The sequence below is a fragment of the Tachysurus fulvidraco genome, chromosome 9, assembly GCF_022655615.1.
Source record: "Tachysurus fulvidraco isolate hzauxx_2018 chromosome 9, HZAU_PFXX_2.0, whole genome shotgun sequence".
Classification (NCBI taxonomy): Eukaryota; Metazoa; Chordata; class Actinopteri; order Siluriformes; family Bagridae; genus Tachysurus; species Tachysurus fulvidraco.
The window spans coordinates 24,098,206-24,112,443 of record NC_062526.1 but is presented as its reverse complement, the minus strand read 5'-3'; the positions used below and the strand labels follow the sequence as shown (position 1 = coordinate 24,112,443).

Below are 14,238 nucleotides of genomic sequence, written 5' to 3'. Positions count from 1 at the left end.
ACACAGACACACATTTTATCTCTCCCACTCTCATCACTTCACAAAATGAACAGTTGTTCGTTGCACAAGCTGGTTAACACGTTCTGAAGTCCCTCTGCTCGCCTGCTTTATTACAAACACACACACACACACACAGTGTGTGAGTACCAAAAGGAAAGTCCCTTGAGTGTTGAGTGAAGTGCAATAGTGAGGTCTTTGTTGACTACATAGTTCTCTGTGTGTCTGTGATTGTGTGTGATTGTGTGTGTGTGTGTGTGTGTGTGTGTGTGTGTGAGAGAGAGAGAGAGAGAGTGCACAGGTGAGAGGAAGAACTATATCAGTATGTCCTCTTGTACCACATCAATTTGTCATTGATTACATTTCAGTTTTAAAGTACGGTGAATTTTTATCCATTTATCATTACATTTGATGTGAACACGAGTTTGTTCCCTCTCGTTTTTTCATATTTATATATATATATATGCAGGTTTCGGGTTACAGAGACTTTCCACAGAGACTTTCCTGTTGCAGAAAACCTAACCCGAGCTCTGACACTGGAGACTCCTTCCTCAGAATACTAAAATAATGGCACAGTGAAACGTACAGGAAAACGTACCCCCACACGCGCGCAGGGAGACGTACCCCCACACGCGCGCAGGGAGACGTACCCCCACACGCGCGCAGGGAGACGTACCCCCCCCCACACGCGCGCAGGGAGACGTACCCCCCCCCCACACGCGCGCAGGGTGACGTACCCCCCCCCCCACACGTGCGCAGGGAGACGTACCCCCCCACACGTGCGCAGGGAGACGTACCCCCCCACACGCGCGCAGGGAGACGTACCCCCCCACACGCGCGCAGGGAGACGTACCCCCCACACGCGCGCAGGGAGACGTCCCCCCCCACACGCGCGCAGGGAGACGTCCCCCCCCACACGCGCGCAGGGAGACGTCCCCCCCCACACGCGCGCAGGGAGACGTCCCCCCCCAACACGCGCGCAGTGAGACGTCCCCCCCACACGCGCGCAGTGAGACACTCCCCCCCCACACACACTGAGACCCCCTCGCTCTAAACAGGGCAAAGGTCACATAAGGTCAGAGAGAGTTTTATCAGTAGCTTCCCTCCTGTGTGAAGTTGATTTAAGGGAATTTGGTACATTCCGATTAACCATAAGTCCAAGGTGGAATAGTGTAAATTTCATTTTTTGTCTAATTTCTGTTCGTGTTACAGACCTGCTGTATTTAATACTAATTTAATGCACTAATTAACTAAAACCCAGTCTTGGAGCTAATTGCTGAGCTGAATAGAGAATATTACTAGGGATGTACCGATACCACCGATAAATGGAAAGGGCGCCTGCTAAACTTGTCTGTCTGTCGCAGGCAGTTGTGCAACATATTTACTATAAAATGTATTATATTTATTTACATTAATGTAATTTAATATATAAGTGTATTTTTCTTATAAGTTCAAGCAATATTTAGTTAATTGACATTATTCAACCCCCACGGACACGGGCGTCGGAAGTAAATAAAAAGTGGGCGTGTCCTGTCCCACACACATATAATGGTTCCGACGCCCATGGATTTCAGGAAGCAGGAGCGTGGTCAATGCTGTGGGTAAAACGCGGAATGGAGTTTAATTTATTAGGGCATTCCTCAAGCAGAATGGATTCAACTGGCGGCGCTATGAAATGTGCGATACCCATGACCACGGGTATCGGATTTGGATCGGTTACGCACCACCGATACCCGATTCACTCAAAATGCTTGGATCGGCGCCGATACCGATCCAAAATATCGGATCGGTACATCCCTAAATATTACTATGTTTACATATAGAAACAAATTGTTCTCTCTCTCTCTCTCTCTCTCTCTCGTAGCATTTCCAAGTTTGATGAACGCAGCTCTTTTCTCTACGTACTGAACAACTCAGAAGACTTCCAGATTTACTTCTGTACTGAGATGCACTGCAAAAGGTGTGTGTGTGTGTGTGTGTGTGTGTGTGTGTGTGTGTGTGTGTACAGTATGTGCATGCACTTTGCTAAGCAAATCAAACAAAGGTAGAAAAAATACTGACAGTTTGTGCTGTGTGTAAATTATCTGTGCATGTATGTATATATGTATATATATATGTGTGTGTGTGTGTGTGTAAAACTAAAAATATATAAATAAATGGATGTATGTATTGCAGGTTCTGTGAACTGGTGAACAGTCTGACTGAAGAAACCTGGAAAGGTCCAGATGAGACAGAATGTGACAATGAAACCTTAGAGGTACACACACACACACACACACACACACACACACACACACACACACACACACACACACGCACTCATTCAGTTATTAATTTATTCATACAAATACTGTAGCAGTAATTACCTGAATTGTTGAGTCATTGTCTCAGTCATAAATGGTTTGAGGGTGTGTGCATGTGCGTGTGTGTATGTGTGTGTGTGTGTATGTGTGTGTGTGTGTGTGTATGTACAGGTATGTGTGCTTGTTGTGCTACAATTTCTTCAGACATATATGAATAAAACTTTTGGATTGTGTTTTAACCTAAAAATGAAAATTTTGATGTTTCACAAGTTCACTGATATCATGTGTCTGTGTGTCTGTGTAGTATGACTATGAATACGACGAGCACGGAGAGAGGGTGATTCTGGGTAAAGGAACATTCGGCATTGTCTATGCAGGTCGTGACCTCAGTAACCAGGTGCGACTGGCAATCAAGGAGATTCCTGAGCGAGACAGCAGGTAGGACAATACATAGGAGCGGCTTTACTGTAGTGTGTGTGTGTGTGTGTGTGTGTGTGTGTGTGTGTGTGTGTGTGTGTGTGTGTGTGTGTGTGTGTGTGTGTGTAAATAATTAGGTGTCTGACAATTCTGAGATTTTCACACAGTTCAGTTTGAGCCACAGGAACATCAAATAAGATCTGACTTTAATTAGGTCCAAATAAATAAATCAAACCTAGTCCCACTTTTAAATGTTGCACTATTTCAGGACATTTTCAGACTCAGGGTTGGATGTGAAGGGTTTTCTCAGGAGGAGACATGTTTTCTGATAAATAGGATGAATCATCTCTCTCTTCTGCATGTTTTGTACACACACACACACACACACTTCTGTTATATAGATGTATATTTTCATGAACACTGAAGCCCTGCTGTGGGATTTTCCTTTCATGATACACGGCTGTAATCTCCTTTTGTCCCAGTCTTGTTTGTGCTGTAATAAGAGATGAGATAATGATGATGAATCTTAACGTGATTCAGCAGTCTGAGACGTGTGTGTGTGTGCGTGTGTGTGCGTGTGCGTGCGTGTGCGTGCGTGTGTGTGCGTGTGCGTGCGTGTGCGTGTGTGTGTGCGCGCACGCAGCGTCAACAAATCAGTTCATCTCAATTTTCATCAAAATTTTCAAAAAGATCTGGTAGGTGATTGTGTAAGCTTCCTCTTACTGTTATGTAATTACTTTTAGTGGGAGGGAACAACACTGACAGTAGCCTAAAGTGCTCTCATAAAGGTGTGTGTGTGTGTGTGTGTGTGTGTGTGTGTGTGTGTGTGTGTGTGTGTGTGTGCGTGCGCTTGCACGTGTGTGTGCGTGTGATGCTATATCTATAATCTATAATGCTACATGTTTCACCCTCTGAAGCATAAAACAATGAGTTATCATTTATTATTATTATTATTATTATTAATGATGATGATTAAAAAATCCTAGCTATGAGGAAAGGAAATGAGAAATTACAATCAGAGAAACGAGAAATCTGATTTATTTATTATTATACTTATAACTTCATCGTTCTCATTAGTATGGGTAATAAAGATGGTGGTTAAGGAGTCCCTGTAGCTTTACTGTACTGGAGCAGAGATCAGGTTAGATCGCCTGCTCGTTTATGCCGTTATCCAATCGTTCAGTCGTGCGGCAGCAGCATAATACCGTGCAGGTACTAATGGCTAATATCAATGACACTGTCTGATTATGACCTGTGATGAAAAAGTCAAGACCAACATGAGAGGCAACATGAGAGAAGATTCACGGTCATGTTCTGATGGTGTCTCTCTGGTTGGTCCTGATCCATGAAGTGAATTGATGATTGTTTCAGTGGACAATCACAGAGGAAGAGTCTTCAGTGTGATGCGTGTAGAGCTCATGGAGCTGAGCTTGTAATGGAGAACGTCTCAAGACCGTCTTTAAAGAAAAGTCGTCAGTTCAGTCACGCTTTGTGAGAGTCTCACCTGATCTTTATTGTCTGTGACTAAGACGATGTGTTTCAGTCCCCATGGCATGTTTGAATGTGTTAATGGGAAGTCTTGGCCTAATGGTTGGAGAGTCTGACTCCTAATCCTAAGGTTGTGGGTTCGAGTCTCGGGCCGGCCACGACTGAGTTGCCCTTGAGCAAGGCACCGACCCCCCCCCCCCCCCCAACTGCTCCCCGGGCGCCGCAGCATAAATGGCTGCCCACTGCTCCGTGTGTGTGTTCACGGTGTGTGTGTGTGTTCACTGCTGTGTGTGTGTGTGTTTGTGTTCACTGCAATGTGTGTGCACTTTTGATGGGTTAAATGCAGAGAACAAATTCTGAGTATGGGTCACCGTACTTAGCCGTATGTCACGTGAATTTTGAATGGCAGCGTCCCGTGGGTCAGGGTTAGAACGTCTGGGAATACGGCTCCAACAAATCGGTCAAGAATTACGGTATGAACACATTTGTAGTACTGTTCTAAATGTGTGTGTGTGTGTGTGTGTGTGTGTGTGTGTGTGTGTGTGTGTGTGTGTGTGTGTGTGTGTGTGTGTGTGTGTGTAGGTACTCCCAGCCTCTGCATGAGGAGATTGCCCTGCACAAGCACCTGAAACACAAAAACATCGTGCAGTATCTGGGCTCCATCAGTGAAAACGGCTTCATCAAGATCTTTATGGAGCAGGTACCAGGAGGTGAGATCAGGAGATTAAACATGGCTTTATTAATGCTAATTAATGGCCTTAAAGAAAGTGAGAAATAAAAACAGAGGTACTTTAAGTGTGGGGTTCAGCGATCATACTGTAGGTTACTTTCAGTTTTTTTTCAGACTGATTTTATTGACCGTTTCTATTTTTTAACATAGACTAGATTTTATTTCTGGATGACTGGCTTGGGATTTTCTGCTTCATCTTGGCAACACACCATATCAGCTGAAACTCCGACATTTAGTTTAATTTAGTTTTAGAGATGTAATCACTTTCAGTGTGAGAGAATTCTACAGTAATATGAGATGTTATATAATATGTTCAGTGCACTTTCAGTCACGATTTTCCTTAACTAGAAGCGATGCAAATATTTATTTTATTTTATTTTATTTTTAGTATGTTCAAGCTGCAGCACTGTTGTGTTTTATGTAGGTTTAGTTTGTGTGAACTCGATCTGTGGTGTTTCGTTGTTTACAGGCAGTCTCTCAGCACTGCTGCGATCCAAATGGGGTCCGCTGAAGAACAACGAACCAACCATCGGCTTCTACACCAAACAGATCCTGGAGGGGCTCAAATACTTACATGATAACCAGATCGCTCACCGAGACATCAAGGTAACGACCTAAATGTCAATATTTGTTTGTTTGTTTGTTTGTTTGTTTGTTTGTTTGTTTGTTTATTGGGGGGGTTTAAAATAAATAAAGGTGCGTCTTTATCCACTTCCGCTTCAAGGGTTTTAAGTTCTCTCTCTCTCTCTCTCTCTCTCTCTCTCTCTCTCTCTCTCTCTCTCTCTCTCTCTCTCTCTCTCTCTCTCTCCCCCCATATATCTTTTTATTGCTATCCATCCATCCATCCCTTCAGTGCACTGGGACAATATACTACAAAAACCATGGAGCATTGACGTTCATTATGTTTCCTTACCGGAAATGAGGACATTTTCGGGAACCACAAAATTTTTGGTTAAATAAATAAATAAACAAACAAACAAATAAATAAATAAAAATCTGTTGAAGTTCTAGTGAATGACCGTACAGTGGCTTAGAGAGAGCGAGAGAGGCGCGCGCTGGCGAGGGAATGACCGTTATACATTACATTTACCAATATAATAATGTGTATAAAGGGAATAAAAACCTTTGTGTGTTATTAGAAAATATTTCTCAGTAACTCTTCTGCATCACACCACACTATGTAGTGGTGATTATTTTCCTATAACTGCATACAGCAAGTTTTTTACTTGTTAGCTCTTTAAACGACGGGAGCAGTGACCGTCGACTGAAAGTGCATTAATGCAGGTGTTTATTAGCCGGTTGCCATTGAAACAAACCCCTGAACACTGATGTTTACTTGTTGAAATATAACTCATGGAGTAGTAACAAAGAAACGTGTGTTGATGAGTTACCTCACGTTACCTAGTTGATCAGCAGGAGCAGGGGAAATTCCTACGTCTTACACGCTACAGGAAACCAGTGACGGTCCTCTATTTATAGCTGAGCTCGCGACAATAAAAATACATGATGTCATAACCATCCGCTTTCAGTTGTATACCCTGCTGATGAGCCGGCCTTTGTCCTGTGGTGGGAGGGGAATTTTTAGTGTTATGGAGTGACATCATGCACGCCTCATTTCTTTACTTAAGCCCGTATGAAGGGTCACGCTGGTAAATGTTAATCTGTTTTTGCTCTTGCCCTGCTGAAAGCGCGACCTCTAGAAAATCCCTTCCGGCCGTACAAATACAGCGTTCATGTGCTTTTACTTGGACCGGTGCCACGATTCTGTGGAATCCTTCTGATAAGATCATGTCCTTTATCTTGCTGTCTTTTCACATAGTAAATTTAGTTTCCAAGTTTTGTAATCTTTACTGTTCTGCTCTGTCGACTCGTTGGATTCTCTCCTGTCCATTGCTTAATAAAAGTAGACAATTAACACTTCTCGCACTTATTCCTGTGCAAATAAACATGTATTTATTTATGCATTGGGATCTTCTGATAGCAGATGTGAGTCTCTTAGTTTTGAATTTATTTAGAAACGTCTCACTTTTAGATGGTTTTAGATGGCTACATTTATGATGGTGGCTCATCTGACATATATACTGTATAACACATCCTTCTAACACCTCCGCAGGGAGACAACGTCCTGATAAACACCTACAGTGGAGTTCTGAAGATCTCCGATTTTGGGACATCAAAGCGCCTGGCTGGAATCAACCCCTGCACCGAGACCTTCACAGGTATCTGACATGTTTTTCTTTAATAAAAAATGCAGTGCTCTAGTCTAGCCGTATCCAGTACTTTATTCAGCCGGTCCTTACATCCAGAGCAAACTTCAGACGAGTTCTAATTTTAAGTTTTGTTAACTAACACATGTTGCGTTGTCGTGTCATGCTCTGTTTTAATCTTCAGTTCTATATTATGGATATATATATATAAACAAGGGCGTCGATTTGGGTAGGGACGGTAGGGACATGTCCCTACCAATATCCAGGGAACACTCAATTGTCCCTAGCGATAATTCGACCAAGCATATATATATTTATACATAACCACTGATATCCGTCTGTGTCTTGTGCTTTTTTACTTATTTCATTTAACATTTATCCAGGAATCATTAAATAAGATGAAAATATATATATACTAGTGGAACCCAAACGGTTAACAGATCTACCCCCTGCAATGAATCCCGCCTCTGTAACTCACCTCTCTATAAGGATTGGCCTTTGCCTTTTTTGAGTCCCGCCTCTCTAACCCACGTCGCTGTTTGATTGGCTTTGTCTTTCTCGCTGATGTATTGAGGTCGGCTGCAGCTAGATTCCGTTGTATGAAGCAATATGCAACGTGATTATGCAGGTTACCTGTATGTGAGGAAGACAGTATTCTTATAACAACAGTTTTATGCAAAAAATACGGGGAATGTTGTCCCCACCAATGTCAAATAAATGATGTCCCCACCAATGTCAAAATCAAAGTTTTGCCATTGTATATAAAAACCTGGAGTGGACTGAGATGTGTGTGTGGGTGTTTTCTCAATTATGTGGTATGTGGTAGTTCAGTGGTTAAGGTATTGGGCTACTGCTCGGAATGTCATGGGTTCAAACCCCACATCCACCAAGCTGCAACTGCTGGGACCCTGAGCAAGGCCCTTAACCCTAAGTTGCTCAGTTGTAAGTCACTCTGGATAAGGGTGTCTGCTAAATGCCGTAAATGTAAATTAATTGTAATATATCTAATTAAGAAGTAGTTTTGTCCGCAAGCCAATATCACAGGATGTGCCATATAATCAAACTCTAATAAGAAACAGATTGTTCTGTTTATTTTAACAAAGAAACCATCTGATAATGGAGATGGTGAACCTTTCTGTCAGGAGACATTTATTTATTAAAGGAGTCTCTAGTGTCAATGCTTTGTAACAGTCAGGGTTTCCAGCACAGGAAAGTCTTTAACTATAAACAGTACAAGTCATTCTTTAATAAACGGCCGAGGTGTAAGAGGAATAAAACACTTAATCACGATGTGCCGGAAGAAAAGAATACACTGTGATTATTACAAGCATTGAGCATTTTCCTATAACAGCATGTGATGAAGTGATTTTCTTCTTTCTCAGATCTGTGTACATTTTTTTTACTACACCCTACTGTCTATACAGTGAAGTGCAAATGTTTGTACACCCTTACAGCAAAAGTCCTGATTGGCCCTTTTGGCTTGGGGAAACTAATGAATGCCATTCTAAATAAATAAATAGAAAAGTACATTCAGTTCTTTTTTGAGCAAATGTTTGGTTTTTTTCCTTCGCTAATTTTTCATCCCTCGCTAAACATTCGGTTATTTTTTAGCCCTCGAGGCACTCCAAATTTGGGCCGAGCTGCTCTTTAGAGAACATTCATCCCCCTGAGGTTTTTCAGAGAGAATTAAAAGCAGTGTGTTTGTCCCATGCCTGAATCTGACCTTTCTCAACTTTCACACACATTAAAGAAAGCTTCAGATTGCATTAGGGACATTATTATGTTTCTGACATTAGAGCTGAGGTCTGTTGGAACTTTCTGGTGTTCCGTGCTGGATTCTGTCGTCTACGACGTCCATCGGTAAGTGATGAACAGAACATGACACTGTGGTGTTCTTTGCAGGAACGTTACAGTACATGGCTCCCGAGATCATAGACAAAGGCCCTCGTGGTTATGGAAAGCCAGCAGATATCTGGTCACTGGGCTGTACCATTATAGAGATGGCTACTGGGAAACCACCATTTTATGAGCTGGGAGAACCACAGGCGGCCATGTTTAAGGTCAGAGAACTTCCGATTGTTCCTTTCTCAAACTTTTGCGGAGGCTTGGCTCAAGAATTCATGTCTAGTTTGTTTTTAAGTTGTTTTCAGTTTTGCTTAGTTACGGTCTGTGATTTTCTTCCCTCTGTGTTTTCCTGTAAATCCTGGAGCTCTTTTAACAACTGTGGTGAGCTTAAGCATGGACATGTGGGGAAAAAAATGTTTCCCTCTGTACACCTCAGTGATCAAATCACGAATCACATTTTCTCATCTCCATTTTCTCTTATGATTTACACTCCTTACTTTTAATCACAAATTACGTAGGTTAAGAAATGTCACCTTCTACCGCGACATAACTACAGTAATGTAACCTGTAGCTCGCCAGATCAAGCACGTTGGGCAAGGAAACTGTTAGCTAGCTTAACGTGCTAAGTGACTCACATGGACGTTGTGAAATTGCCACCTTTTATCATCCAATTCGGGATTAAATTGTTCACTACGCTACTGTTTCGCAGATTACAGTCTCTAGTTATACGATAAAAATAGGCTTTCATTTTGTTCTTCAGTTCACTGAACGTCTGATGATGTAATCGGGTTTAAAAAAAAGATCAAAATAACTCGGCATGTGGTCTTCAGCCTCATCAGATTTACATTGATGAAAGAAAGATAACATTGTTTGACCTTCTTTGTATATCAGTCACTGATCTAAATGAAACCATTGAAAGTACATCAATGGAGTTCCTGAGAACGAGGAAAAGGCTTGTAGATGATCTAAATTTCCATCTGTATTTTACAGACAGGAATCCTGAGAATTTAAAGATTTTCATGTCCTGGCCTCATGCTCTCAGAATACTCATCCTCTAGTTAAAGCTCTGGTCTGGTCCTTAGACTAAGCCGTACATTCCTCAGCCATGTATGGACTGTCAGTATTGCTGAAAAGCAGCCTTCCCTTAATCCCATGCTGGAAATAAAGAGGGTGTAACTGTAGAGGCTGACAGCACTGGGAAGTGCTAGAGGGTTTGTTTATTTGGTAAAGGTGAAGTTAAATCCTTCATAAAACATGGCCATGAAGTGCGTCTTTGTTTATTAATGAGAGATTAACTTTGTGTGTTTGTGTGTATGTAGGTGGGAATGTTTAAGATCCATCCAGAAATTCCAGACACCATGTCAGCCGAGGCCAAGGCGTTCATTTTGCGCTGTTTCGAGCCGGATCCGGACCTGCGCGCTACGGCTAACGAACTGCTCACGCACGAGTTCCTCACCGTCACGTCTCGCAAGAAAAAAGCCAAGGGGAACAACTTCACAGGTGTGTTTATTTATATAGTGTACATAAGCACACGATATATTCAGACTGCAGGTTAGTTTAATGCAGGTTAGATTACCTGAACCAGTTCATCTTAGAGTGCGATTTGGGGGGGTGGGGCTTTGGTTATGGAGGAGGGGTGTCCCCCCCCCCAAACACAAAATCCTTGCATTAGCAGAAGTGTATTAATTATATATTGATTGTCAAAGTATTTGGTATCTGTACAGAATTTCTTGAGAGATTTGCATTACATTTAATTTAAACTGAATGCGTGAGAGTTGGCAGCCCTGTTTGTACTGTTTTTTATGATAAAGTTATGTAAAATAACTGCTCAGTGCTGCAAAACAAACAACTCTGCTAATGCTAACTTAATTCTATATAAACTATATAACAGCATAGGCCTATTAGTTACTAGCCTAAACTGGACAGAGACACGGAGCGCCCTGTAACTCACTGACCTGCCTGCGTTCACACGGTGCAGATGGGAGGGAGAACGGCTGACTACACAGCTTATGGGAATAAATTGTGTATTTCCCTCACAATTGTCTCGAAAAACTCACTACACTGTCTGTCTGGTCTCTCTGCACGTTGCTTTGCGAGGTCATGTGGCGCGATTTTTTTTCCTCACTGCTGCACGAGTCTGCGTGAGAATATGGGGGGGGTGGCGTGAGAATATGGGGGGGGTGGCGTGAGAATATGGGGGTGGGTGGCGTGACAATATGGGGGTGGGTGGCGTGACAATATGGGGGGGGGTGGCGTGAGAATAGGGGGGGTGTGTGGCGTGAGAATATGGGGGTGTGTGGCGTGAGAATATGGGGGTGTGGTGTGAGAATATGGGGGGGTGTGGCGTGAGAGTATTGGGGGTGTGGCGTGAGAATATGGGGGTGTGGCGTGAGAATATGGGGGTGTGGCATGAGAATATGGGGGTGTGGCATGAGAATATGGGGGTGTGGCGTGAGAATTGGGTCAGTTGCGTGAGTTAGCTTATGTTAGCTACAAGGTTAGAATTAGCAGTGAAAATTGTAAATGTTACAGGTTGCTATTTGACAGATCAGGTTAAGGTCTGTGAGTTTTGTGAGCTGTTGTTTGTACAATGTTTTTTAAAATAATTTTTTTAATAAGATAAAGAGCGAAATTACTTGAACTTTCTCTCAGGAATTCACTCAGGTTAGCTTCTGTTAACTTTGCGGCTACCTTTAGCTGTGACGTTCTCTCAGAGAGATTAACTTTTTTAAAAAGCATTAAAACTTTTAAAAATTGCTTGATGAATGTTCACATTGTAAATGACTGAAATACAGCTAGAGATACATGAATATCTATAAATAACTTCATCTTCCACACAGACACGGCCAACAACTCGGCTTTAGCGTAGGAAGCTGCTAATAGTCAAGTTGTAGCATGTTAAAAGAATAAACCTAAGAATCTCTAATCTCTTTTTTATTGATTTTCTAGCTTTGACTCCAGCAACTGGTGAGTCTGATATTCCCTTTACACTTTGCTATTTATTAATGAACTGAATGAGCTTCATTGAAATGAAGAACAAGCATGTGACATAAACCCCATCACGTAACTGCATCTTAATCCCTTGCTGTCTGACCAGAATATGTACGCAGTATTTCGCTGCCTGTTCCGGTGGTGGTTGAAGACACAAGCAGCAGCAGTGAATATGGCTCGGTCTCTCCAGACAACGAGCTGAGCGTCAACCCCTTCGTCTTCAAGCCCAGCGTCAAGTGCCTTAGTGAGAGAGAGGTCAAAGGGCATCGCTCGCTCTTCCTCAGGTAACTAGAGAGAGGTGTAAGATCAGTAGAGAGAGCTTTTGTTCTGACAAGTAAAGTAGTAAATATAGTCCATAAGGTGTGTGAGAAGTGTACAAGAGAGTGTGTGTGTTCTTCAGCATCCCGGTGGAGCAGTTTGAGGACCACAGCGCTCCACCATCTCCAGAGGAGAAGGACCCTGGCTTCTTTATGCTGAGAAAGGACAGCGAGCGCAGAGCTACACTGCACCGCATCCTCACCGAGGACAGAGAAAAGATAGTCACCAACCTGCAGGAAACGCTCACACAGGTGAGGATGCATGCCATGCCGAGGCTGTGACTCTCTTATGTAGGCCACCGTATACATATATATAGATACGATGACGATAATGACAGACTTGATGAGTTGACGCTTTATCTATAGGGTGCCGAGGAGACCAAGCTAAAGCACGAGCACATTTCTACTCTGGTGGCAAGTCTGGGGGATTTTGTACGGATGGCTGACCGTAAGATCATTGCCAACACGCTGTCACAACTCAAACTGGAGCTGGACTTCGACAGTGTCGCGATCAGCCAGCTGCAGGTGGTGCTGTTTGGGTTCCAGGATGCGGTGAGTCTCAATCATTCATTTGCCTGGTGGTAAAGTACCTTCGAAGTTAAAAAATAAAAAAAGGGGGGAAAAACTCCATCGTATTGACTTTGTTAAACAACAGGCTGAACAAACAACAGGTTGTGCTTCAGGGTCCCTGTGACCATGTGTAGGATCACCGGAACAGAAAATGTGTGGATGGATGGATGGATTTTTAAACATTGTTGATGGTACAACATCTCTGACCAGTCGTCTCACAGTTAACCATAGAGAGAAGAAAAAAGGCTGACTGACATCATGTTAGTCAATAACGTTCTGTCAAACATTTAACACGTATTATGCACCTGAAATGATTCACTAGCTCGCCATATGTTATGTCATGTCATGTAAATAAAAACATGGCACTCGGAGGCTTGCTGGAGTTTTTACTTGCTAGCTAAATATGAATAGAGATTTTACAGCAACTTACTCAGTAAATATCATTTTCTTTCAGATATTATTATTCGTTTTTATTGAAATAAATCGATAACCAAAAGCCTAATTATGAGCTGGTTATTTAGAAGAAATCTTCTTAAATATTGAAACTGAGCTGAACAAAAGGATTAACGCTTATCGGTAATGAGATGCTAAAATCCTTAGAACGGATATCTGACATCCAAGCGATTAAATATACATTTTATAATGTATTAATAATTGCGGTGATGATAGATAGTTAAGCAAGAATACGCAACTCCGAGCCAACAGAATTCAATTCAATTCAAGTTTATTTGTGTAGCTCTTTTTTTACAATGGATATTGTCTCAAAGCAGCTTTACAGAACATAAACATAGAACAGAAGGTAAACATAAGGAATAATATAAAGAATTAATATAATAAAAATTCAAGATATATATAGTTCACAATGTGTACATGTATGTATGCATGTACGTATGTATGTACTCCCTTAAATTGGTAAAGGAAGAAACCATGAGAGGAACCGGACTCAAAGGAGAACCTCATCCCCATATGGGTGACATTAGAGAGTGTGATTACACAAATGTTGTATTGGTGTAAGGATCACATGGAGTTCACATCTCCTCTTTAGTATCACAGAGTCCAACCGGAGCCGGTAGATCTCTAGATGCCTCAGGATTCTCACAGAGTCGGCCTCGTCTCAGTGGAGGTCCAGTGGAGCTGGTACAATGTCTGTATGCCTCGGGATGGGTAGAAAGAGAGAAGCGGTGTAGAGGGATTAACATATCTGCTGTTCATAAAAATGTGCAAGTCTGATGTAATAGTGCACAATATTATGGGATGTATTATGTGTGTGTGTGCCTGACTAAAGAGATGAGTTTTTTAATCTGCTTTTGAACTGGGAAAGTGTGTCTGAGCCCCGAACACTATCAGGAAGACTGTTCAAAAGTTTGGGAGCT

At 42.3% G+C, this 14,238-nt stretch overlaps 1 protein-coding gene across 2 annotated transcripts in view; it reads left to right on the top strand.

Annotated features, from left to right (window-relative positions):
* The window catches only part of map3k5 (mitogen-activated protein kinase kinase kinase 5), a 54,321-nt gene that overhangs the window by 35,319 nt on the left and 4,764 nt on the right, over window positions 1–14,238 (top strand). For both annotated transcript variants that reach the window (XM_027152502.2, XM_027152509.2), the window contains exons 13-24: window positions 1,862–1,957; window positions 2,173–2,254; window positions 2,605–2,738; window positions 4,788–4,915; window positions 5,405–5,541; window positions 7,049–7,154; window positions 9,045–9,202; window positions 10,307–10,487; window positions 11,937–11,954; window positions 12,085–12,262; window positions 12,379–12,547; window positions 12,662–12,847. In XM_027152502.2, coding sequence (XP_027008303.2) covers window positions 1,862–1,957; window positions 2,173–2,254; window positions 2,605–2,738; window positions 4,788–4,915; window positions 5,405–5,541; window positions 7,049–7,154; window positions 9,045–9,202; window positions 10,307–10,487; window positions 11,937–11,954; window positions 12,085–12,262; window positions 12,379–12,547; window positions 12,662–12,847 — 1,573 coding nt within the window. The remainder of the gene's footprint in view (window positions 1–1,861; window positions 1,958–2,172; window positions 2,255–2,604; window positions 2,739–4,787; window positions 4,916–5,404; window positions 5,542–7,048; window positions 7,155–9,044; window positions 9,203–10,306; window positions 10,488–11,936; window positions 11,955–12,084; window positions 12,263–12,378; window positions 12,548–12,661; window positions 12,848–14,238) is intronic.